Source organism: Vidua chalybeata, chromosome 9 (assembly GCF_026979565.1).
Source record: "Vidua chalybeata isolate OUT-0048 chromosome 9, bVidCha1 merged haplotype, whole genome shotgun sequence".
NCBI classification, from domain to species: Eukaryota; Metazoa; Chordata; class Aves; order Passeriformes; family Viduidae; genus Vidua; species Vidua chalybeata.
Genome location: NC_071538.1, coordinates 29,266,282 through 29,290,997, shown reverse-complemented (window position 1 = coordinate 29,290,997; position 24,716 = coordinate 29,266,282). Strand labels below are relative to the sequence as shown.

General features: G+C 42.6%; 1 protein-coding gene across 1 annotated transcript in view; it reads right to left on the bottom strand.

Moving 5' to 3' along the window:
• The window catches only part of HMCN1 (hemicentin 1), a 166,762-nt gene that overhangs the window by 96,433 nt on the left and 45,613 nt on the right, over nt 1-24,716 (bottom strand). Inside the window, exons 7-18 of the mRNA XM_053950663.1 lie at nt 22,579-22,699; nt 21,827-22,090; nt 21,426-21,570; nt 17,769-17,890; nt 13,108-13,383; nt 6,197-6,338; nt 5,675-5,802; nt 4,883-4,996; nt 4,077-4,235; nt 3,226-3,420; nt 2,359-2,457; nt 807-934 (exon numbers count right to left, since the gene is read on the bottom strand). Coding sequence (XP_053806638.1) covers nt 807-934; nt 2,359-2,457; nt 3,226-3,420; nt 4,077-4,235; nt 4,883-4,996; nt 5,675-5,802; nt 6,197-6,338; nt 13,108-13,383; nt 17,769-17,890; nt 21,426-21,570; nt 21,827-22,090; nt 22,579-22,699 — 1,893 coding nt within the window. The remainder of the gene's footprint in view (nt 1-806; nt 935-2,358; nt 2,458-3,225; nt 3,421-4,076; nt 4,236-4,882; nt 4,997-5,674; nt 5,803-6,196; nt 6,339-13,107; nt 13,384-17,768; nt 17,891-21,425; nt 21,571-21,826; nt 22,091-22,578; nt 22,700-24,716) is intronic.

Sequence of the window (24,716 nt, the reverse complement as noted above, 5' to 3'; positions counted from 1 at the left end):
GGTAGGACCAGGTTCAGCTTTGTGACAAGACATTAGGCATTTTGCTAGAATATTTTCATTCCAGTTGTGCAGAAAGGGTTTTAGGGAGAAATTAGGAACAAAGATAAAAACAGCTTCACAGGGTAGTCAGAAATTTTAGCATTAAAGAACTGAAGTTTCACTCACACAACCAACCCAGGTGTGATGTCTACAGCACCTTCCTAGAATCCCTGAGTGGTTTGGGTGGGAAGGGACCATAAAGGTCACCTGGTTGTGTCTGTAGGAGGTATAAACTGGCAATGGTATGTTCCCAAGGGGGAAAGAAAACACTCATTCATGCTCTGAGTAGAGCACCACAAGGAAAGGAGAATATGGAACAGGGATACTGGTATTTAATTCAGCCCATCAGCAACAGGAAAAGGCAAGATGTTAAAACATCCTAAATCTACAGAAATTTTCTGGTACCTTTATTTAAAAAAAACCCACTTTTGTCATTCTAGTAGGTATATTCCACTAGCATTCCCATATTCAGAGTCCAAGGCTGAACTTCATGAGCTACAAAAATGCATAAAATTCCTTTGAAAGCAAGCAAAATAGATGATAAAAGGATAACTCACAAATAATTTGATTCCAAGTTCTTTTCTAGACCTCCACATCCCCCACTGCCATCTCCTATTCCCTCATCTGTACATCAGGGTCAGAAATTTCCTGGCATGGGCAGTGATCACATTAAATTTGTAAATTAAACCAAGCTGTTATCATGCCTTGAGATGTCAGTTGTAGCTTTCCTCTGCCAATAAATCTCACAGGAAACAAAGTAGTCTTACCACCACATTGTTTTTAATCCACCTCCTGTCTGGAATGGGGTTCCCAGCAAGCAAAACACAAGGCAAAGTGAGCTGCTGGCCCTCAATGACATTGGCTGTGGCTGGGCTTGCTCCAATCAGAGGAGGGACTTGAACAAAAAAGGAAGAACGAGAACAAATTACTAGGAATTTTTATATATTCCTGTAAAGTATTACATTAAATTAGTATTAAATTGAAGACATGAAAAAAAGAGAAACAAATGTAGGGGTGGGGGTAGCACAGGAGAGATGGGAAGCTGGGGAAATACACCAACAGTGATCCTTAGTCTAAGGAATGAGAGCAAATGGAAGATGCTGTTCAGCTGAAACTGGATCCAATCAAGAGTTTCCCTGTGAACTCATGTTCCCCTGGCACCAAGTTGATTTATCATTTTTTGTTACTTGGGCAAAATACCAAAGAACAGAAGTAGTGTGTTTGGGAGAGGACAAAAAGTAAGTTGTAATTTCCATTGGGCATAAAATTGTGAAGGATCAGAAGAGAGGTCACAGCCCAGCAGAAAATCTGCACATGCTGTGAAAAGCCAACAGCAAACACAACTGGGCACATGGCTGAGAAATTAAATTAAGTACAGGGCATTAAATAACACTTTTAAACAGGTAAAAGCATGTCTATCAAACCCTACCAGTATTAGTGGCTCTTACAATAAGTTTGAAGTTAACAAATGGTTTCTTTGATGGCAGAGAGACTCCGTTCTTATCCTCATGCAAATGTACACATTCCATTGCATTATTTTTTCCTTTTATTGCCAGATGTCAAACTGAGATAACAACCAAGCCTCTAACAGCATGGATATTTGAAAGAGAGTAGGGTTAGATGGGTTATTGGGAAGGAATTGTTCCCTGTGAGGGTGGGGAGGCCCTGGCACAGGGAGCCCAGAGAAGCTGTGGCTGCCCCTGGATCCCTGGCAGTGTCCAAGGCCAGGTTGGACAGGGCTTGGAGCACCCTGGGCTAGTGGAAGGTGTCCCTGCCCACAGCAGAGGGTGGCACTGGATGGGCTGTAAGGTCCCTCCCAACCCAAACCATTGTGGGATTCTGTGGTCAAGGCCAGACATTTATTGCCTTCTTGGATCACCAAGATTCCTTCCCATCTATCTCAACACCGACATAACCACATTCATTGCTGTCTTTATATTTTAGTTTTTTTAAAAAGATTAATTAAATGGCAGGAATCCCATCATTAGTATTCATCATTACTGTGATTTTTCATTCCTCAATAAATTTACTTAGGAATTAAAAAAAGAAAAACACAGGAAAAATAATTTCTTTAAGGTCCAAGCTAAAAGTGCAGGTGGAATTAATTCCAGTTAGTGTAGCCAGTAAAAAAAAAAGTTCTAGCAAGCAAAATCCACTGTAATCAATTACAATGTTCTGTGTAAATGTTTTCTAATTCAGTTTGCATGGATGACACATAAATACACCACACAGATAGGTCAGCATGTATGGACATAACCCTCAGGCATCCTCTGTGCTGCCCAAGCACCAACAGCTCCCACTGCCATGCACTGCCCTTACCCAGTCCTGTCACTGTGACCGTGGCTGGCCGGGACTGAATCCTTCCAAACTGGTTCTCAGCTTCACACACATAAGTCCCTTCATCACTGACCCACAGATCTGCAGGGGGAGAAAAGAGCTGACTGCAGCATCTGTAATGATACTGCCCCTCCCTCCACACACACACCCCATCTCCTTGTCTCTCCCACCTTCAAACAGAGCATTCCTTTCCATCAGTCACCAAGCACAGAAGCAATGAAAATATAGAAAGGAATAAAAGCTAATTAAGAAAACAGAATAATATTGCTTAGCATAAGAGTGACTGAAATGCTGCAAAATAATCAAAATCACAAAGACACTTGCAAAGTTTTTGATTATTACCCAAATTAGGACAGATCTAAAACACTGAGTTTGGAACCAATTCGCTACCAAAAAAAAAAACAAAACAAAACAAAAAACAAAAACAAAACAAAAAAAAAAAAAAAAAAAAAAAAAAAAAACCAAAAAAAAAACAACCAAAAAACCCAGAAGATCACAAAACAAAACAAAAAAAAACAACTGCACCAAAACAAAAGAAAACCCACCAAAAATGAAAATTCGTGGCTCCTCAGGATCAGAGACCATAGCCCATGTGTATTTCAACACAGATTAATAATAATTTGCATGAAGAAGAGTGAAGCCAATGACCAAACACACCTGAATTCACAAGCTCATAGCAAAAATGAACTGCATGTCAACAGCAATGACATCACTATCCAAACACAATCTGTGATAAAAATCCAGTCTTTTTACATAGTCAATTTAATAGAGCCATAAAGTGACTTAAATTCCTTGCATATGTCTTAGTTCCTGATGGAATTCTGTTCTTTTAAAGTTGAGTCTACCTACTCTGGATGGCCAGTGCGCCTGTCCTGAGCTGGCTGCTGGAGCTGAGCGCGAAGGGCCGGGAGAAGAGGGGAGCCCCATCCAGCCTCCTCCACATGACCCTGGGCTCAGGGTAGCCCTGCACGTAGCACGGCAGCGTCACGTTGGAGCCCAGATCCGCGGATTCGTCACCCGGCTCCTGCGTGAAAACGGGCGGAGCTGGGGAGAGAGCACACACAGAAAGTGAGCATTGTAACACACCAATCCCATTCTCTAACACCACTGATGATCTCAATTTATGTCCCACTGTGCATAGGTTTTTTTTTCTAACATTCCCAACTCTAGAAACACTTTAAGTATCAGCGTCGTTAAATTCCTTGTCTTCTGCAAGCAGTGCCATGCGTTCAGAAAGCAGATGTGCCTGACAGGAATATTTAACAGGATGCAATGTGTCAGGCCACAGGCAGATGGAAAGAATCAGGAAAGGAAGAGAGGAAGGGCTAAATTACAATAACCTCACATAGTAACTCAAGTTTCTGTAATTAGCTCTCTATTTGAGAATTTTGTTAGGTTGCGGTTTGAACAGCTTCCTCCGCCTGTGCCTCTCTTCCTCCCTATAACTTTTATACGTTGCAAAAGAAGTAAGACTAGGCTGGAAACAGATGGGCTTTAAGGTCCCTTCCAACCCAAACCATTCAGTGACTCCAAGCTGGAGTCCAAACGGGACAAGGAAACTGCTTAACCAACACCACCAAAGGTGTTCCCAGCACACACATAGATCTGCTAGAAAGATTCGGGGAGCCAAGGCACCACTCCCTGACCAGTACAGAAACTCAGCCATCTGAGTGTGCCCCATGCAGGTTTTAACTACTTACAGCCAACATCCAGAGTTATCTTGCCAGCAGCTCTCCCTGCCTCGTTGGTGGCCACGCACGTGTAGTCACCAGCATCCAGGTCTTGTGTTTCCTGGATCTTCAGAAGACCCCGGTGAATATCAATAACAAGAAATGCTGATGCCCTCAACTCTAAGTCACCTAAGTCCAGACAGAAAAAGGCAGTATAACTATTTATATCAAATATATACCTATATTTATCAAAATTATCCCAACAAAACAGTGTCCAAGTTTGAGTTAGCTCACAACATAGCTGTATGAACTCAGCAGATGAGAACTCTGACTCCCACTCAACCAAGAGAAGTTCATTACTACATTGAATACATCCTTTTTTATTTATTGGTTCTACAAGGCAAACACAAACCCAAGTATCTCTGGGCAGAGATTAGCATTAGGACAGTATGTCAGGCTGTATTTCTCCTTTCCTAATTAGAGGCTACATGAAAACAGAACAATAAAGGCTACAGAAACATGTTTTGTGATTTTTGTACCATAAAGCTAAACATTTTCTGAAAGAATGAACCTTATGTAAAAGCAGGCAGGAGGCTCAGCTTTGTTTTACTCTCATTATTACCTACACTACAGTGTGTTAATTCACCATATTTAAATAGAAGCAAGAATTTATGCCCTGGAGGTCAATGCCATTTCTTCTAGATTTAGAGAAATTCACAGGTCTGTCACTGGTTGAATACAACATATTGCTCTTGAGAGAAATGAAGCCACTCCCCGATCATTGTTCAGAATATTGCTACTAAATGAATGACTCAATAACCAAGCAATGAGCACACCTTTAAACCATTTCACTTGAGGGGGTGGGATTCCAGTTGTTTTACACTCCATAACAGTCGTGTCTCCAAGACCAACCAGAATTTCACTCTGAACTACGGTCAATGTTGGGCCCTCTAAAAAGTAACAAGACAGAAAAAAATGAGCTCTTCACCCAAATTACAGGTAATTTTTAAAATATAAACCATGAAAGACTCTCATTTGCTCTTGTTATATGGAAGAATGTTTGCATTAAAAGTCAAACAGACCTAAAAGTGGAAGATAAACACTGGGAAACAAGGAAAAAGTAAAGTCTGGTCCGGAGCACCTGAATCATATGCAGAATGTACATGAAATAAAAGGACAAAATCAGAAAAGTTTCACCATGCAGAAAGTACAAACACAAAATCATTCTCCTCCTCCAGCCAGGTGTTGGTCATAAAACAGTTTAATACTCTGCTATCAATATCTTGACACAGCATTTTGATACAGAAACACAATTTCTGCTCTAAAGGACTCACTCAGGTTTCCCAGTCTAACCCATAGTAAGACCCTATTTTAGAGGGTTTTTTTTAACCTAAAAAGGTTTCTTAATCTAAAAAGCTTTCTTTTTAGTCCAAATACTATCTAACAATACTACTGAGGTTTGAACAGAAAACAAAAGGGACATGTGTGAGCTGTTCAACATATCTTCTGAGTTTTTTGAAATTTCTACCAGTATATTCTGCAGGGTTCTACTCATTTTAACAGCTCCTCCTCTCTGATGATGAATTAGCTTATTTTTAAAATTTTAATATAACATTTTTCTCACTTACCGATGTATGTGAGGGTGGATGTCTGTTTCTCTGTCCCAGCTGAGTTACTTGCCAAACAACCATAAATTCCTGCATCTCTGGGAATTGCCTTTCTTATGATTAAGGTGCCTTCTGGGGTCATTCTGTACCTGGGAATACACAAGGGACCAAGCAAAATGATTAGAAAGAACAATGGTTATATCCACATTCCAAGCAGCCACAGCAGCTTGAGCAGATGGTTCATAAATAGGTGCTTCTGGGTTTTTTTCCCTCGTTATAGACATTATTAGTATTATTATATCTAGCACTACATTTTGTGAAAAGTACATAAATTAATCTTGTAAAAAAAACTGGAGAAGAGAACTAAAGTGCTTCTCTGTTAGAGATGAGGTAATTGCAATTAAAGAGTTATTGACATAAAGACTGAGGTACTATTTCCAAAACTCACAGACTCCTGTTGAAGTAGTTGAATATTTTGGCACTATTCAAGCCTTCTTTCTCACATATGATATTAAAATAAATGGAGACAACTTCAAGTCCCACCTGCTGGAGCCAATGATAAACATATCGTTGAGTGTCCACACAACCGTTGGCTTTGGGTAACCCGTGGCAGAACACCTGATGGACACTTCAGAACCTTCTGTAAAAGTCTGGTTCTTGGGTGAAATTATAAGCCTTGGAGGTTCTACCAAAAGAAATTAAAACCAGCAATTAAAAATGTCTTGTTAGAAAGCACAGGTTCTAAGAACTTCATTCCCATTTTCAAATAGGTCCATGGTGAGAAAGCAACCAAATGAAGGTCAGAGCCCACTTGTTTTCACTGGCACAGTCAGAGTCTCAGACTAAACCACCTTTATAAGGGGAATTAGGTCAGAATTCAGGTATTGGGCTTCCTGAGATGGGGTTAAAAAAGCAGCAACAGAGTCAATTTTGACAAACACCAGACAATGAGCAACATGGAAGGTGTTCCTGCCCATGACAGGGGTCAGAACAAACTGAGCTTTAAGGTTCCCTTCCAACACACACCATTCTTTGATTCTAAGAAATTTATTCAGACTACTGGACACTAAAGCCCACAAACCTTCAGGTGGGTCAGTTGTCAGAATGTAACCTGAGGGATAAGAATGAAAGTCACAAATATATGTGCAGACACACAAGTGGAGGAGAAGTGAATCTGCAGTGTTAACAATTGTAAAGGTTGTTACAGATTTCAGGGGTGTTTTCACTAGAAAAGCAATTGGTGAACTCAATAGAATCCATTCATTTTTAATCCAGAGAGGTTGTGGACTCCCCATCCCTGGAAGTGTCCAAGGCCAGCTTAGACAGGGCTTAGAACAACCTGGGGAAGTGGAAAGTGTCCCTGCCCATGGCACAGGGTGGCACTGAATGAGCTTTAAGGTGTCTCCAACACAAACCATTCTGTGATTCCATAATCCTTAGACAGATTTCCTCAGTAAAAAATTACCACCAAAGCAGTTCATTTGGGCAACAGACACTTTTCTGTGGTATGTATGACTTTGTCTTACAGTGGCAAGAAGAAGATCCACACCCATGGATAAAGTTAGTTGAGACATGAAACTGACTGCTATGAAATAAGTAGTACCAATCTTCATCTTGGGAGCTTTGTCTTTTGCTCACCACTCTGTATTTATGAATTCCTGGACAAACCACAGGACAAAAGCCTAAGTCCAACTCTCCTGTTCATGAGAGCCCAAGAGGCTGAACACATGGAACACAGAGGTACCTCATATCTAGGGCTGCTCTGCACAGCCCTTCTTTCTCAGCTCCAGCAGGAACTACCCCATCCCCCTGGCCCAGGTGACACTTGACACATTTCAGTGGCTGCTAAGGAACAGTGTGTTTAAGAGCCAGCACATGGCACAAGTGGGCAGGAAGGGGCCAGAAATGGCTCCAAGCTACAGAACTTGTGATTCAAGTGATTCATGATGTGCACAGCTGGCTCAGCTATTTTTACTTGGTTTGAAATCCAGACAAGAGATGCCGGGGGTATTCTGCCTGCTCTGCTCACGGGAAGGTCTCCTCTCCTGTTGGGATTAGGAAACTGGCTCTGATGACAATTACACATCATGCTTTGGCAACACACTACTGTCCATGCCAGTATTTTCACATGGTATTAACAGATAAGCAGAAGATGAAAGAAATTTTAACTTATATTTGTAATAAAATTATTAGAAAAAAAGTCAATATACGCAGCTGTAATAATCAAGATATTGACCAAAATCAGTGAGGCCCCATTTGCCACCAATTAACCCTCTTGTTTTTTTGCCCAAATGCCAGGGACCAGGCAGGCACACAGAGGGGCTTTCTTGTTGTCCATTTAATTTCCTTTGCTTTGTTCTCCGTATCTCAGAGGTGAAGATTTACAGATGAAAGGAGAAGCACAAGCTCCTTACAGTGTCCATCTCATTCAGGGCTGCACAATGAAACCTTTTAAACAACACAGATCATGTGTAAGGCTTCTCAAGAGACCCCACCTGGAGAGCTGCCTCCAGCTCTGGGCCTCCAGCATCAGAAGGCCATGGAGCTGATGGAGCAAATCCAGAGAAGGCCATGGAGATGCTCCCAGGGCTGGAGCCCCTCTGCTCTGAAGCCAGCCTGGGAGAGCTGGGGGTGTTCACGTGGAGAAGACAAGCCTCCAGGGAGACCTCGGGCCCCTTCCAGTGCCTGAAGAGGCTCCAAGAGAGCCAGAGAGGGACTTGAGACAAGGGATGGAGGGACAGGAAAAAGGGGGAATGGCTTCCTACTGACAGAGGGCAGGGTCAGATGGGATACAGGAAGGAATTGTTCCCTGTGAGGGTGGTGAGGCCCTGGCACAGGGTGCCCAGAGAAGCTGTGGCTGCCCCTGGATCCCTGGAAGTGTCCAAGGCCAGGCTGGACAGGGCTTGGAGCACCCTGGGCTAGTGGAAGTTGTCCCTGCCCAAGGAATGAGATGGGCTTTATGGTACATTCTAGGATTCTGTGAATTAATATTCAATTATTCACAAGCCAAATTAAAGATGTGCAGAAGAACATAAACAGAAAAGTTGTGAAAAAGGTTCCTGTTTGGACAGCAAGCTGAGACCAGAGTTGTATAGCATGAAGACAGATCAAAACATCAAGAGCGATAAACAAAAAGAAGCCTTCAGAATCAATCAGCCAGTCACACTCATCTGTTTTTTCTGGCATCAGCTAAGGGAACCTAATTAAAAAAGTAGTATCAACTTCACACATGATCTTGCCTTATTCAGCTACCAAATTCCCAGTTATCCACTTCCCAATCCCTTCTCAGTCCCACCAAGGTGCAGGGTGTGCTGTCCTGTAGCACCCCTTATCCTGGTAGTCTGCAGAGGGGCACCCACATGTTGCTAGCAAAGAAACAGAATCACAGAATGGTTTGGGTTGGAAGGGACCTTGAAGATTATTTACTCTATCCCCTGCCATGTGCAGGAACACCTTCCACTAGACCAGATTGATCCAAACCCCAGATAGCTCCAAAGAACAGCCTAGAGAGAAGAACAGAAGGCTCTAAACTGCTTTTCATTCTTCAGCACAGACACCTTGCATTAAATGAACTTCAAATTTGAAATAGCAACTGAAGCAGAAATACTTCAGTTTTATTCCCTTCCCCATTTTCAGTGTTTAAAGTTCTCAGAGCAGCATAACCAGTTCCTCTCTGCCCATTATCACAGTGAGTATCCACAGATCTAAGTGAGCAATATTCACACCATCAATTAGAGAGAGATCTGAAAGACCAGGATGTTTATTTCTGTATCGTATCTTTTCAGAAAAAGAGCAGAAAAAATTCAGAGTTATGCCAAGAAGGTAATTCTCCTTTTATCCATCTGAGCAGTCTCTTCCCTGGAATTCTTCCAGATATGAGCACATTCATGCTGAAAGCCCCACTGTGTTCATCCAGATCTATCTTCTGCTCCTGTATTTGAGTATCAGTGTTGCTTTGTTGAGCCAAGTCACACATGCTGTCTCCTGGGCTATTCTTTTATTTTTAGCTGTATTCAAGTTCTGGGCACTGGGAAGTGCCCCCAGCAGTCCCCCAGGTGAATGCCCCCCAGGCAGCACAGGGACCCACTTTCCCCCACTGCACATCTAAGGCAGCTGTTCAGAGAGCAACTCCTGTTACCCCTGGGCTTGGCCAAACAGCACTTGCACACCTCTTACTACAGCAATGACAATTCTTCCACGCCCAAAGGCAAACGGACATTTGATTTCTCATGTGGGCAGGTGGAACACATAATAAATCTGCTTATTTCCTGTAGGTGTGGCTGGACATTGCATTGTTTAACAGTGCTCCCTGCAAGCAGGTGCTGAAAGTGCCTCTGAAGGAAACCCACCGTGGTGTAGACAGAACAGTAACTACTGCATGTATGATTTTATTCCACCTATACATTCAGATAAAAAGATGCACCTGAGCAGAATGCTGATTTCCCTGCTTGTTAACCCAATGCTGGAATTCATCACATGCCCAGATTACTAACTGAAAACATCTCTGCTAATACCAAACACAAGCCAAAGTCTCTCTCCATTACACAGCTGTGCTGTAGAGGGAAAAGAAATTTGCAATAATCCAGATAATCCCTTCCTTGTCTGCTCTTACATCAGAACACATGAAAAACCAATAGTACCATAAAATCATGTTTAGCATCACCCAAATTTCTGGGGATTAACGGTGTAGTTGAAATTCTTCAAGGGGAAGGAAACAAAAAAGCCACCACTTCAATCTCTTCACCATGCAGTTTCTATTTTAAAAAAGCACCCAAATTCCTACATTTCCCCCCTCAAAATCAATATTACTGAGATATATTTATGAAAAATGCCACAAAGAAAACATCAAGCTTCCACCATATGCTACATTAATTGAGCCTAAAAATCATGCAAATAGCAAGCTCATATTTCACCTACCAGACTATAATAAAATAAAAAAGAAAAGGTTTAAATATTCATGGAATTTCAGTCATCAGTGAGAAACATATTGAAAAATACATAGGATTACCAATGTTTCACATTCCTGGCCAATCTCTAGCCTCACACAGCTGCAACACAGTCCTCTAGGCACCTGAAAAAGTAAGGAATCCCCTCATAAATTCATTTGTGTTTCCATACAAGACCAATCTGATGGGAGGACTTGAGCAACTGACACTACATAGCCACTCTTGCACAACTCCAAATTTGAGCACATACTGTTTAGTCCTAGCACTCAATGGGCATCAAGACTCCTTAGGATTTATCAAACTGCATTCCAGGATCTTCCAGATTGCTCTGGGCAGTACCCCAGCCCACAGGGAGGCCCAAGTTTCACAGAGGGCTGTGCCCTGGTCCCAGGACCTGTGTCCTGGTCGTGGGGAGCAGTGAGGATGGGGACAGTGTGTTCTCCTGAGCACAGAGCACACAACTGGGACACAAAGTCAGCCCCACGAAGGCTCCATTAACCCTAACACTTTCAAAACAAGGGTTTACTACAACACCCTTCAGCAGGAAAAGCAGATGCTGGGTAATTTTTAGAGCCACCAGCATTTGTTCTCTGCCTTAACTCACCCCCAGAGAGAAAATGGGGATGAAAGCAGTGTTTATTCTCTTATGATCTGAAATTCAGAGAGCTACATGGAGCTGGTCCAACAATAATAAAGGGCTTCAGGATGAATTTAATTTGACATTCTGAGTAACTTACACAAAACATGGACCCATCTCCATCAATTAACAAGACCTCAAAAAGACTTCTTTGGCATGTTAATAATGACAAGCCCATAAAGCTGTAGCTCTTACATATGGCCACCCTTTACTCTTTACTGCCAAATAAAAACTGTTTTTTGAAAACCATTCCAGGTCCTAACAAGCACTGCAAGCTGTACATAACAATCACACACTGAGTAGCCCCAGAAATCTGATGGAAATCATTTTTTCCAGACAAATTAAAATGATCACAAGTAACAGTACTTGCAAACCCTTCAGATACCATTCAGCTTCTGCATGTAGCCATTGGGAAAGCTGGCAGTAGATTACTTTTTCCAAACAAAAGAGGCAGGCACTACTGCAGAAAGCTGAATTCAGCTTCAACTTAGTGTTTCCTATGTATTTATTCTGTTCTAAGCATCCTTTACAAAAAAAAAAAAAATAAAGAAAACTGAACTCAGACTCTCAGCTAAGGCTGTCCGAGCTGCCCAAGAGGGTTCTCTCAAACATGTTTGAAAGCTGTTAGCAGTACCAGGACCAGCCAAAATGTAATTCCCAACCATTTGATACAATCATTCCACATATATAAGGGTTTTGAAACTTAATATTCTGTTGTGGCAGCAGTAAAACTCTGTTAGAGTTAGTAGGAAAAAAACACCAGAGCAATTTGGTTGGTGTATTAAAGCTGCCAGCTGAGCTACAGACATTAGGGAGGAAAACCTAAATCCCAGGAAGAGATGAACGAGGGAGAGAGGCACTTCTCTTGATACCTTTGACATGCTTGAATGAGTGTCTTGATGGAAAAATTCTGTACAATTCAAAACTAGGTTTTCCAAATGCATGGGGGTTGAGGTTTTTTCATTACTTTTTTCCTTCCAGCTTTGTTAAAAATTTTGCTTAGAGAAATCAAAGTTAGTTAGAAATTAAATTATAACTCTGCTGTAGCAATCTAAGGGCAATTCAAACAGACATTGAAAAACCACACTTCATTCTGCTGTATTTTGTACTAGGCCCTACACAAGTGGTTCCACACCTACTTATTCTACCTTGGTAACAAATATAGGAAAAACAACATCCCTTTAATAACTTTTACAACTCCACTTTTGACCTCTGTTTTGGAGCACCTCAGGTCAAGCTATTCCATTCATAATTCTAAATTTTCTATTAACTAACAGATTACTAGAATTAGATCAGAAAAGTTAATTAATGATGGTACCCCCCTCTGCACAGAACATGGCCCAGCAGCATCGCAAGCAGAAATCTGTTGGAATCACCTACAAGTGACAATAATTTTCTTTCTAAAAGATTTTGAGTTCTGTCTGTCGTCACACATAGACAGGCATCAAAGAGCCAAGGCTGGAACCTCCACACAATCAAGGCAAATAGAAAAAAAAAAATCCTGCAGTACTTCAAAATTTTAAAAATATTTGCTCCAATACCAATTATTGCATTTATACTTTTTTTTTTTTACTTTTAAATTTGTTCCTGGTATACAGCAAAAGCCCAGACCTAGATTTGTTTGGTCTCGCTCATGCTGCCTTTTTTAGTTTTGACTGATTTTTCACGAAACACGATGGTTTGGGTTGGAAGGGATATTAAAGCCCCTCTCGTTCCACCCCCTGCCATGGGCTGGGACACGTTCCACTATCCCGGGTCGCTCTGAGCTCCGTTCAGCCTTGGACACTTCCAGGGATGGGCCTGTCCAAGGCTGTGGGCAGCCTGTTCCAACAGGAGCCCTGCCGAGCGAGCCGCGGGTATCCCGTCCTTACCTTGCACGGTGAGGAAGACAGAAGCCGTGGCGGATCCGCCCTCGTTGGCAGCCGTGCAGCTGTAGCTGCCCGCGTCCGACAGCCGGGCCGGCCTCACCTCCAGGGACAGGTTGGCCAGGACGCGGAGCCGCAGCGGGTCCTGCAGGCGCGCGTCGCGCCCGAGCCGCTGCCAGGTCAGGTTGTAGCGCCCCGCGCTCAGCACCAGGCAGCTCAGCACCGCCCCGGCCCCGGGCACCACCGTCACGTTGGCGGGCACCTGCAGCACGGGCGGGGGCTCTGCGGGAACGGAGAACAGCGGCCTGAGACACATGTCAGCGACCTCTCAGCATTTGTGCATTCCTGATAAGCAACTCTAGGCACACTACAGAACAAAGAGAGTTGCAATATTTAAATATTTAATTATTTATCTAATAGGTTAAGGGTGAAAGAATATATTTAATTGCATTATTTAATAATTCAGGTTTAATATTTGGTTTCATCTCCCATTCTGAAGCCACGAACAGAACCCAGGGCAGCAGCCTCATTCTCTGATGCTGAGCTACCTGCCAGGAGCTCATATCACAAGGGCACACCTGGTCTAGATCCAAACTATCACATCCCATAGGATGAAAAACCACATCCTATGTGAGGAGAGGCAGCTCTGTGTTTTTTGAGTACAGCCAACAAGGGATCAGTGTGACAGCAACAGGAGGGAGGGAGGGAGGGAGACAGGACCACCATAGGCCTCTGAGTCTGATCTCTGCCCCAGATGTGACCCCACCTGGTGGCATCTGAGCTATGCAGTTGATTTTTACAGGTTGTATATGGAAAAAAATGTTAGTAGGAAATTCTTCCAGCAGCAACAATGGAACCAAGTTAACACCATTAGTGTTAGCACCATTAGTGAGCTCTTTTCATGATGGATTCTATACAAAAATGTGGAAGGAGAAAGCCTTCCATACTTTTATTTGATTAAGGACCTCATGAAATAGGGTAAGAAAAGGGGAGGTAATAAACACAGTATACAGACAGCCCTGACAGACAGACAGCAGACACAATGCCAACAGCCACTCCTCCTCCTCCTGACTGAAGGGCACCAGAAGTCACCAGCATCACTGCACAGAGGGGCCAGCCCAGGCTGTGCAGCTGGTAAGGACACAAACCCAAGGTCCCTACTATGGTGGGGGTGAGGGGCAGCTGCCAAACTCATGAAGGAATATGCAGGGAAGTGAATCCGAGAGGAGAAAAGGCAGGAATAGGCAGGAAGGGGCATAAAAGGGGCCTGTCCCCTGAAAAGCACCATCAGTCTGTCTGCCCCAGCCCTGGCCTGGCCAGTACAGCTTGTCCTCTCTCACTAGTAAATCCATTCTTTAAGTCTCCCAGGGTAACCTCAGTCCCTGACCCTTCTCTGTATCCCTCCAAATATTAAGTGCCAGCTACTGGGGGACCAGTATGAGTAGACTGGATGCCAGCTGCTGGAGTCAGACCAGGGGTTTAGGAACCCCATGTCAGTGGCACCAGCTCCTGGGGGGCCTGGGGTTCCAGCCCCGGCTCTTGGAGCCCACAGTGATCTCGGGCAGGGCTGTGCTGCTGCACATCAGCTGTCCCTGGGTACATGGGATGAGCTCTGGCAGCTAGGCAGGAGGAATTCCTGCAGTTATGTACAGCATTCTTCAACTCTCACTTCCAATCAAATCTCTGGGAATTTCATTATCTTTTCCTGTACATATTTTATGTTGCAACTCCCAGTATTTGTTATCTCCTTTCTACCCGACCCATCTGTACAGTTCTATCATGCTCCCAGAAGAAAGCAGATGCAGTAATATTCTACTGAAATTCAACTTTGAAACCACAGATGGTTAAAATAGCAGCAGTCACTCTGCTTGTCCTTGAGATATTACTGATCAAGGAGGCAGCGTTTCAAGAAAGAAAATTAATTATTTATTACTTTATGCATTCCCATTAAAAATATCACATATATTCCATTTGATTTTCCCCAGACTGCTTCTTGAACAAAGAAAACTCTGCAATAAATAATACTTTGAGAGGGATGCTTGTACAGAAATGAGACAGCTGTAAGAGCAAGACCAAATCTTTATCAGTACACACTGAAACACAACTATCTAAAAAAAAGCAAGGATAACAGGGAATAAAAAAAATCTGTATTTATTAAGGGTTACAGTTACTCCTAAGCCCAGAACCAGCCATAAATCCTCCTCCTCGAGGTCTCCTGGGGGGCCTCAGATGAGGTTCACAAGCTCAGTGCTGGATCCCTGCACAGTACTGTGTGCTGGGTATGCAGCTCTGCCTCCCTACAAACACAGTCCTGACAGCAATCGCCCCCACTGCCAAATCCATAGACTTCAACCCATGCAGACGAGAGTCAGGGAAAGCTACACTTGCTTACTGAATGGAATTTCTCCCCTGGACTTGTAGCTTTGTGGTGCCTGGGAGAAACAATAAGTCTTCTACTGCTTTCCACAGGCTTGTCATCAAATAGGTTATCTAAACTCAGGAAAGAGAGGTGAGGCCAGTACAGGACTGGAATCCCCATCTTTCGGCTGCCAGTCTAGTGAGACAACACAGGTTTTGGACTAGCCCTGCCACTGCCCACAGCAGTGCTCACACTCAGCCATCCCCCAGCACTTCACTGGCCCTTCAGTTAGGGTGCTGCACAAGCTAACGAGCCGTTTGACATTTTAAAGATTTAATAGGGGTAAAAGTCAAACTCAAGTGCTGGCTTTCTATGAAATGAGAAAACGTTGGCACAGCTCCAATACCTTTCACACAACAGCTGCCAGAAGGGATTATCTGTGCTATACTGTCTGTCAGCTGGGTAAACCAAGAACACTTGAAAAGATTGTTTACTTTGCTTCAAGAAGAAATTTCAAGTAATTTTCTTGCAAATATTTGTACACAAGGATTTCAAAGCATCTCCTTCCCATTAATCCTCTGCAGGGCTCTGAACAGAACAAATTGGCATGTTTACACAGTGACTCAATTCAGGCCATCTCTTGTGCTTTGTAAATGAGGGGATGTGGGATTTTCCCCCTTATTACTCTTGGCTTTCAAGTGCTACCAACATCAAAAGAAAAAGGTCAGGATTCTCCTTCACGTTTCTCAGGAGAATGGTTGCAACTTCCAGACTGAGAATCTTTATGCCCACAATTGCTTGCCCTCCAAGCCACGGTCTGAAACAAGCATCTGGGAATATCCTTTCTGCTTGAAGGATTTTTTGTGGCTAAAATATAAACTAGTGCTCTAGAACCAGGAATTGGGTTAGGACAGATGTTACTGCTCCCTTCTACTCAGTACTTTGTGTGAATAAAAGGGTTCCTTCTCCTCAAATTCATCCCTTGGTCCAAGAGGACTCTTTCTCTACAAACTTTGCCTTGCATAAAATCAATGCTATCACACCAGTTTCTAAGAACTTGCTCATAGTACAATGAAAGGAACATCTTTGCCCAGAAGAGGGAAGGTGAAGGGTTATGGAGCCACTCTCTTCAGCTACTGAGAGGGCTGTTTTAGGGAATACACAATTAGAATGTTCTCAGGGCACAGGAGTGGGGAAAGAAAGATGAGTCTTTGTTCGTAACATGCAGCAGGGGAAATTCTGACCAGACATACAAAATATTTTCCTAGTGGGGGTAGTTAAGCACTGAAGCCTGCCCATGAACTTGTGAAATCTCCACCCTTGGGGACATTCAAAGACTGATTGGACAAGTCCCTGAAAAACATAATCAAGCTTGGAAGCTAATTCTCTTTGAGCTGTGAAATGGACTAGGTGACTTCCCAAGGTGCCTCCAGCCTGAATTGGTTTGTGATTCTGTGACTCATAATCCACCTGGAGTAACTACTGCAAGAGATAAGAGGCAAGGCAACTTTAATTTCAAGCCATCAAATGAAACCCTAAATTGAAAATGTTGTTCTGAGTTTCCCCATTCCTCACTGTCACAGATTAACAGCCCCAGTGTTTTTCCAGCTCACCAGCAACAGCTTTCACTTGCTCCAAGACTCATATCTGATCAACACCAACACAAGGCTGTACAGAATGGATTTTTGCTACAAACCATAAATTAATTTTCCCTCTCACTGCATTGCAACTGTGAAAAATTAAGTGACAAAATTTGCTATAGTATGGGCAGGGGTCTCATCCATCCACCCACGGACAGAAATAAGCCTACTGTTTATTCAAAATTATCTTTGTGATTAGCCCTATTTTTACCTCATTCATTTTACTTCCTCATCTTTATTGCCTTGAAGAAATTCAAGGTAATAGATGAGATTTCCAACAATTTACTGAATTTTGTATTGTAAAAAAGCAGAAATTTGAACACAACTTTCTTATTTCCTTGCCTATCAGATAACATATATATACAATCAAGACAACATATAATTGCTACAAAGTGAAATAAAAATGAGAACAGTTGAAATCTGAGATTTAGGTTTTGGATTCTACAGGTCTGCAAGTCCAACTGATAGCGGGAACTAAAACCAAACCAACTTTGATATTTAAAACAGGTTTGCTGAATAAACCTCAGCTCACCTGTGGACATGGGTGAGGAAAAAAACACAGTAATTAAAAATACACTTAAAACTGGGAATGTATTTTATTAGCCCCATGTGCTTTCCTTAAGTGTTTGAGCCCAAGTAATGCACCCCAGAAGGACGCTGGGACGCACCTGACACATCGAGGAACGTCTGCGCGCGTCCTGTCCCCGCAGTGCTGGTGGCCACGCACTCGTAAAAGCCCTCGTCGGACACAGACACCTGGGCAATGTCCCAGCTCATGCTGGATGATTCCCTGCAGGAGAAAAGGGCACCCACTGAATCCCTCAAGGAACCAAGAGCTACACACCAGCTTGGTTTCCTGACTGCAGACACAGGAGAGTTTCACAATCGTTAAAAGGCAAGACAGACCCTCTGATGAATCAAATTGGATGTCACTTTACGGATGATATTTTCTCCTAAGATTTTGCAGAATGTCCCACTTGCACATCAAAAAATAAACCTTTAACAAGTCAGCAGCTGTCACACAACACCCAAAGGCAGTGTATCTGCTGTCATTCCCTCAGCTGCTTGTGCTCTGTTGTATATATCACCTGAGAAGACACATTCCTTGATGCCAGCAAGTTTCTGTGCAGAGCCAGTGTGTGGTACCAAACCCACAACTCTTACCAACAAAGGCAACAAGGTCTCATCCTCCCAGCTGAGCTTCCCAAACTCACAGGTACAGCAATCCAGAGAACCACTGCAGGTTTTCTCTAGATCCCAGCAAGGCCAAGGCTGCTGGGCAGTAACACCATGTTGGTATCACACACAATGTGAAAGCAAGAAGGGAAGAAAATTGTAGCTATGTAGGCTGCTTACATGTGCTTCAAAACAAACGTTCTCAGTTTTTCATGATACAAAACCACATTTTATAAACTTCTGGTGCTACAGACACACAGAGGACAACATAAATGAGCAAACCAGTGGTTCTGCAGTATCCCAATGCTCCCCATGGCCTGTTGCTATGGCACATAAACAAAACTGATAAGCACCAAAATATCTGTGAGAGCTTTGGCCAGTCATTGCCACATTACAGGAAAACACTACATTAATGACCCCTTTGTTTGTCTGAATAGATTGATTTATCAGCCTTTAAAGGATATAGAAGGAACAAGAGACTTGGAATCTGCATGGAAGTTCCATGCTGTAGCACCATGAGACAGACAATCCAACCACACCACAAATGAAAACAGTGTATGGTGACCTTAAATGGCTTTCTATTTGTTCCCTCTTACTTCATACTTACTCTAGATAACCTAATATATCATACTTCAAATCTATGACATTTCCCAGTGCAATGCTGGCAAATGGACATGGCAGCAACTGCCAGCACTAAAGAATAAGGTGGTGTTTCTTCCAAATAACGAGTGAGAAACTCCTTTATTTCATGGAAAGTATGTTAAAAGTGAGGTTAGGCAATCCTGTTGTACTTCCTTCCTGACTTGTGCTACATGCCAGATGTCGAACGTGGAAGCCTTGAGAACAGAAGCACAAAGGGAAATGTGCCCAGGGGCATGGAACAGCTTGGCAAAACAAAGACCTGTGGTGGACTATTAAAGAAAAATTTAGAAATCAAATCAACACCAGCAGCAAGGACTAACACACAGCTCAGGGCATCTGCTCCACACATGGGCACTGGGTGAGGAGCTGTAACTGCACACGAATCACAGCACATGACATGGGATAATTAAGCACCTTCCAGCACTAACGTTATCTACCAAATTAATTTTACTGTACATGCAATCTGCTGATTGGGCTGTTTGTCTGGAAAGCTGGGCAACTACAAACACTCAAACTCCACAGCCCAGATGATCCCCTGGTTCTCAGTCATGCAGAGAGAGCATGGTGGTGCTTGGGTTGTATCAGACCTCATCTCCTGGACAGCCCCACCGCACTGCTCCAGACCCAGCTGGGAGCTCACCAGCAGAAGGCTACAGCTCACAGGCAGAAATGAAACCTAGAATTTCATTTCCTAGCACATGGTTTGGAGGGATATATTCTGCACAGTTTACTAGACTTGAATAGCAACCACAAATAGCAGCTGATTATCAGTGAATTTTAAATTATCATGATTGTTGTTTTGATTAACTACATGAATTAGCTTTCTTGTCAGAATTTAATGTCTTATTTTTTGCTGTTTCTAATCTCTGCAGGATTGGTGGGATCTGCTAATTATAATACATATAATGTATAGACATTTTATTGCTCAGTTCCCACTGCCCACTGGAATGAGGTGCTCAACTACTGCTCTTAACCTCCTTTATCAGGCTGGTAAAAAAATGCACTGGGATATAAAGCAAAACCCAAATTTTCTTACTACACTACCACAGGATGTAGAAAGACAAAGCTGTCACAATTTGACAAAAATTTCTTCTTCCTAACATATATTATTCATTTAAAGTTAGGAATTATTACTGCAGCTGATAGTACCTCTAGAACCAAAGTAAAAAAATTTCAAATTTCAAAGTCTGTTCTCCTCATGAGCCCTGAACCTATAGTAATCCTAAGGGTATTTCCACATAGACAACTGTCACAATTGAAATATGATATTCAACTCGTAAACCATTTAGGTTTTGAAATAAACATTAAAACAGTTGAGTAAAGACATCTCAACACCAAAACAAAACTCATTCAATGTGGAGGAATACTGCAGTTCAAATCTGCGCTGAACTACTAAGCTGGACAAACCCTGCCTGGAACTTCACTACAAATAAGGGGCAAACAAGCCAAGCTGAATTAGATCCTACTTAACTGTGACCAACAATATTTGGCTTGAGATATGTTTTGTTAAATTAACTTGGATGATGTGTTCATTCATCCGCTCCGTAACAGAAGAAAGAAAAACGCAGCCCAACCAGCAGTGCCGGATGTGCGAAGAACAAGGAGAAGCGTGGGGTTTGATACCTAAGGAATGGAAAACATTACACAGCAGCCCAAGTATGTGCTGTGCTGGGGTTCACCATGTGTCAGTGGCACCTCATTAAAACCCAAACCACACCAAGCTGCAGCATTTCCCACTGCCAGCAGTGCACAAGGGAGCTGCAGGTTGGGTACGCTGTACCTGCTGGGGAATGCAGAATTTAGTCTTCAGTCTGCTCCTGAGGTGCTTTGGGCTGCACAGGAGGCTGCTGACACTGTTTGCTAGGGCACACTTCCCTTTTGGTTTTAACAAACAGAATTAAAAGGGGTACTCTGTGAGTATTTTAACTAGTTAACCTTTTTTTAAATTGTTATTCTCTCACCCTACAGACAAAGGGCACACAATTCTTTTTCTATACAGAAACCTGAAGTGCCTTCTGGTATAGCCCACATAAATTTTGCTATTTTGAGAGATTTTCTGAAGATGAAGGTTTCTAGGGCAGGTCACAGGACATGCTTCTATGGCATCCGTGAAAGGCATTAAAAATCAAACAAACCAATGTATGCCCAGTCATCTATGTATCACTGGGGCCAGAGTGAGAAGTGTGTTTAATAAACAAAGCTAGTTACCAATTTTACATAATGTTTAAAAATATAAATTAAAACCATTTGCCTTCTAGACTTTTAGACCCAGTTTATCATAACTTCAGAGCACACATTTGAGGGGAATTTAGGCCAGAACCTTATAAATCATATATAAATATATATAATCAATATCTCCATAAAATACAGCTTCCCTGACGAAGAGCACCAAAATAATAAGACTAGAAGTAGCAGGATGTAGACAGCACGTAGCAGTAAATAATAACAGAAATCATAAGCTATAAATAGGAAATGAAGCAGCATTGTGAAAAAAGGTCACTACTTACTTGAAGAACTGATCCACTCCCAGTTTTACTCCATTTTTAGTAAAACGCTGAGTAAAAGGTATAAGGCTGTCAACGTGGCAAGGAACAGAGCCTGGCTGTAAATAATATCCTGGAGTTTTCATGGGCATTGTAACTTTGGGGGCATCTGAAGAAAGAAAACATTCCCCAGAAAGTGTCTTAGCAGCTACTAACACACATCTTATCCTTTCTTTTATTAAAAGGCAACTCAATTTCTGATAAAGCTCCACTTAGTAGGCATTGACCATCATGAACTAGAGACAGAACTTTGGAAGGAAACAGCACAGAAAGTACTTGCATAAGTTATAAAAGCATACAAGACCTCAATTTCAACTGACTCAGATGAGACAAATGAATAGTCAATTCAAGTTAAAGTCACTTACCAGGAATAATGCTAGAAAACAAAACACTTGAAACTCTCTGAAAAAGATAACCATCCTTGTCATAGCCCGTTATTTTAACAAAAAAAGCTTCATCTGGTGGAATGAAATCAGAAATATTCCACAGTCCATAGGGCTTTCTGTCAGGATAGTATTTCACAGGCAAGGTCTTAAGGAGTTCCCCTGTAATACTCAGAAGTTCCAGTCGGTCTACTCTAGCTGGAAGCAGGATCCCTGTGGTATTCAGCAGCATGAAGGTAGGAATCCCTAGAAAAACAGAAACACACTATTTTAAGTGCTAAAGAAAACAGATAATTAAAACTTGAAAGATTAAATTCCATCAGCATGGCTCACTACCCCATGAATGCACCATTCAGCTCCAGCCCTTACCTTCCCTGAGTAGGGAAAGACTAAATTGTGCTCAGCTGAGCTCTGCTTATTAGCCATGAGGAGACCCAGCTGGGGAGAGTTTAAATTACTGATTTCCAACAGGTGTTTCTGAAAAAGCAGCTTCTTTATTAACTCCTCACCACGCCCCTAGGTCAAAGCCTTTTTCTGAAACTCCAAAAATAACAGAAACAGCACTGCAATTTTGAGGCGTAGTTTAAAATATCTGTATTTATGTCACACAGATACTAAATCCCCTCCAGGAACCAACCCACAGCATCCCCAGAGTTATCACAAAGCTCATCATAGAGCTGTACTTGACTTTGGGGGCCTGAAGCTATTTAGCATGGACTGAAGTGGAAACAAACCTTGCACTGGCCTGCTGGATGTTTTCTTGAAGTCCAAGGTGGGCTTCCTGGAGAAGCCAGCCCGGAAGTCGATGGTGCTGAGCCCCGTGATGCGCACAGAGTGCCTCCCGCTGCTCGAGGTCTGCAAAACAGCCAGCACGTGGAATCAGCACTGCAGGCACTGCACAGAGGTGAGCCAGCCACTGAGCTCAGGGGCTGACTCCAGCATGGCTAACAGCAGCACAGAGAGAGGAGCCTCGTGGCTAAAGTGGCAAGGAAAAGCACCTTGAATAAAGCTTTGCTTTCACATCCACCCTACAACTGTGGTGTCAGCAAAGAGAGCCAGTTTGTCTTGGAAGTAAATCACACCAACAAATCCATAACTCCTTGCCACGTGCAATGGCAGTGGTCTGGGAGTTAGGACCTGACCATTTCAAATCTGTGCATTAACGGTGCTTCACTTCCCCAGCCAAGGGGAAACAGAGGGTGCACAGGTACCTCTCCCCTCTGGTCTGTACCCTTGTACCCTCACTTTGTCATTCTGCTTCAACCAGCAAAAAACAAATCAGAACAACCCCCACCCATCCATCACCCTTGAACAGCCTGAGCTTCATGTTCTGGAGACTACAACTGCTTTGATGCACACCTTTCATCTTAAAGAAGACAAATCAAAATAATTATATGTTACTTCCTATGATTCTATGCAGAGAAAAAAAGGTCAACTGCAACTTGCCAAAGGTGCACAGGAACCCATGGCTTTTCCTCCTCACCTACTTCTACACCTTTCAGGTGTCTGGAAGCTTCCACTGAGCTTTCCCTGGAGTTTTACCCGATCCATTCTCAAATTCCTGCAACTCTCTGGGAGAGGTTACTCCAGAGTAACCCCCCCTGCAATCACTGCATGTAAGTATCAAATTAAACAGTTGTTTCTTCTAACTAACAGCCTTTGGACAGGCATTAGACACCATGACAAATCAATGTCTATCTGATTAAAACAACATATTTCCTTCTATTTAGTTAGCCTTTCACCTCAGAAATAGCACCAATAAAGCCTTTTTTATATAAGCCAGCTGTTAACAATATAAAGAAATATTTAATTGTGCCAAGCAACTCAAGGTATCAAGTGTTAATTGCTGGTTAAAATTTCACTAGATAAACTCAGTGAAAAGTTCTGTTTTTATAGCTTGGTGCATCTGTATAAGGAGTTTATGGTGTAAATAAAATTTTCACAAAGCTTAGGTCTTAAGTCTTAAAATCTTTTTGTAAATAAACCAAGCCAGTGACTAAAGCCGAGTAAACAATCCACAGAAAAATATACTGGGAAATCATTTCTCTCTATGAATTACTCAGACCTTTGGATATTTGCAAGTTTCAAGGCCACAATAACCTTATAAAATTTTACCATTTCCTAATATCAATAAACACATCTCTCCCTGTCATGTCTAGGAGCTGGGGGTGTTTGGGCAAACACCAGGAATTAGTTTTATCACACAGGACTGCTTTCCAATTATTATCTTTAGGTCTCTTCTAATTATTTGTAGTTGAACATAGATTACAGGACTCTACATTAGTGTTTCCCCTCCCAGGCTGGACAAGTATAATCAAAAGAGCGAATACGTATTTGTGAAAGATGCTTTCCTGTTTTGCAAACAACATCAAAAAATTGCCCAAAATACAGGTATCTACAAAGAAATACATGACCTGGCTTGCTCATAAAATTTAGATTTAAATATTTCAACTACATATTCAAGAGATTTTCAACCCAGAATACATCAATTTGAATGTTTTATCCATGCTTTCCACAGAGCTGGAGACAGCATTATGTTGAGCTTAGGAAAAAAAACCAAAAAAACAAAAAAACAAACAAACAAAAAAACCTCCCAAAAAACTCGCAGGCCCTGCGATGGCTTGGCAGGGCTGCTGTCCTGCAGCCAGGAGTGCATGCCACCAGTGGCAGCCTGGGCACAAGGGGACTGTTGGCTCTGCAGGTGTCCCACCCTGAGCCCAGGACTCCTCCCCAGCAGCCAGCACCTGGGTGCTGGCACACACCAGTGGCTCAGCTCACATCACACAGCCAGGAGCACACAGGGCTCTTCCTGCACTGTCCCTCTGGGCTGCAGGGCACTGGATATTTGCTGCATTGATCCCTCACCCTAGAA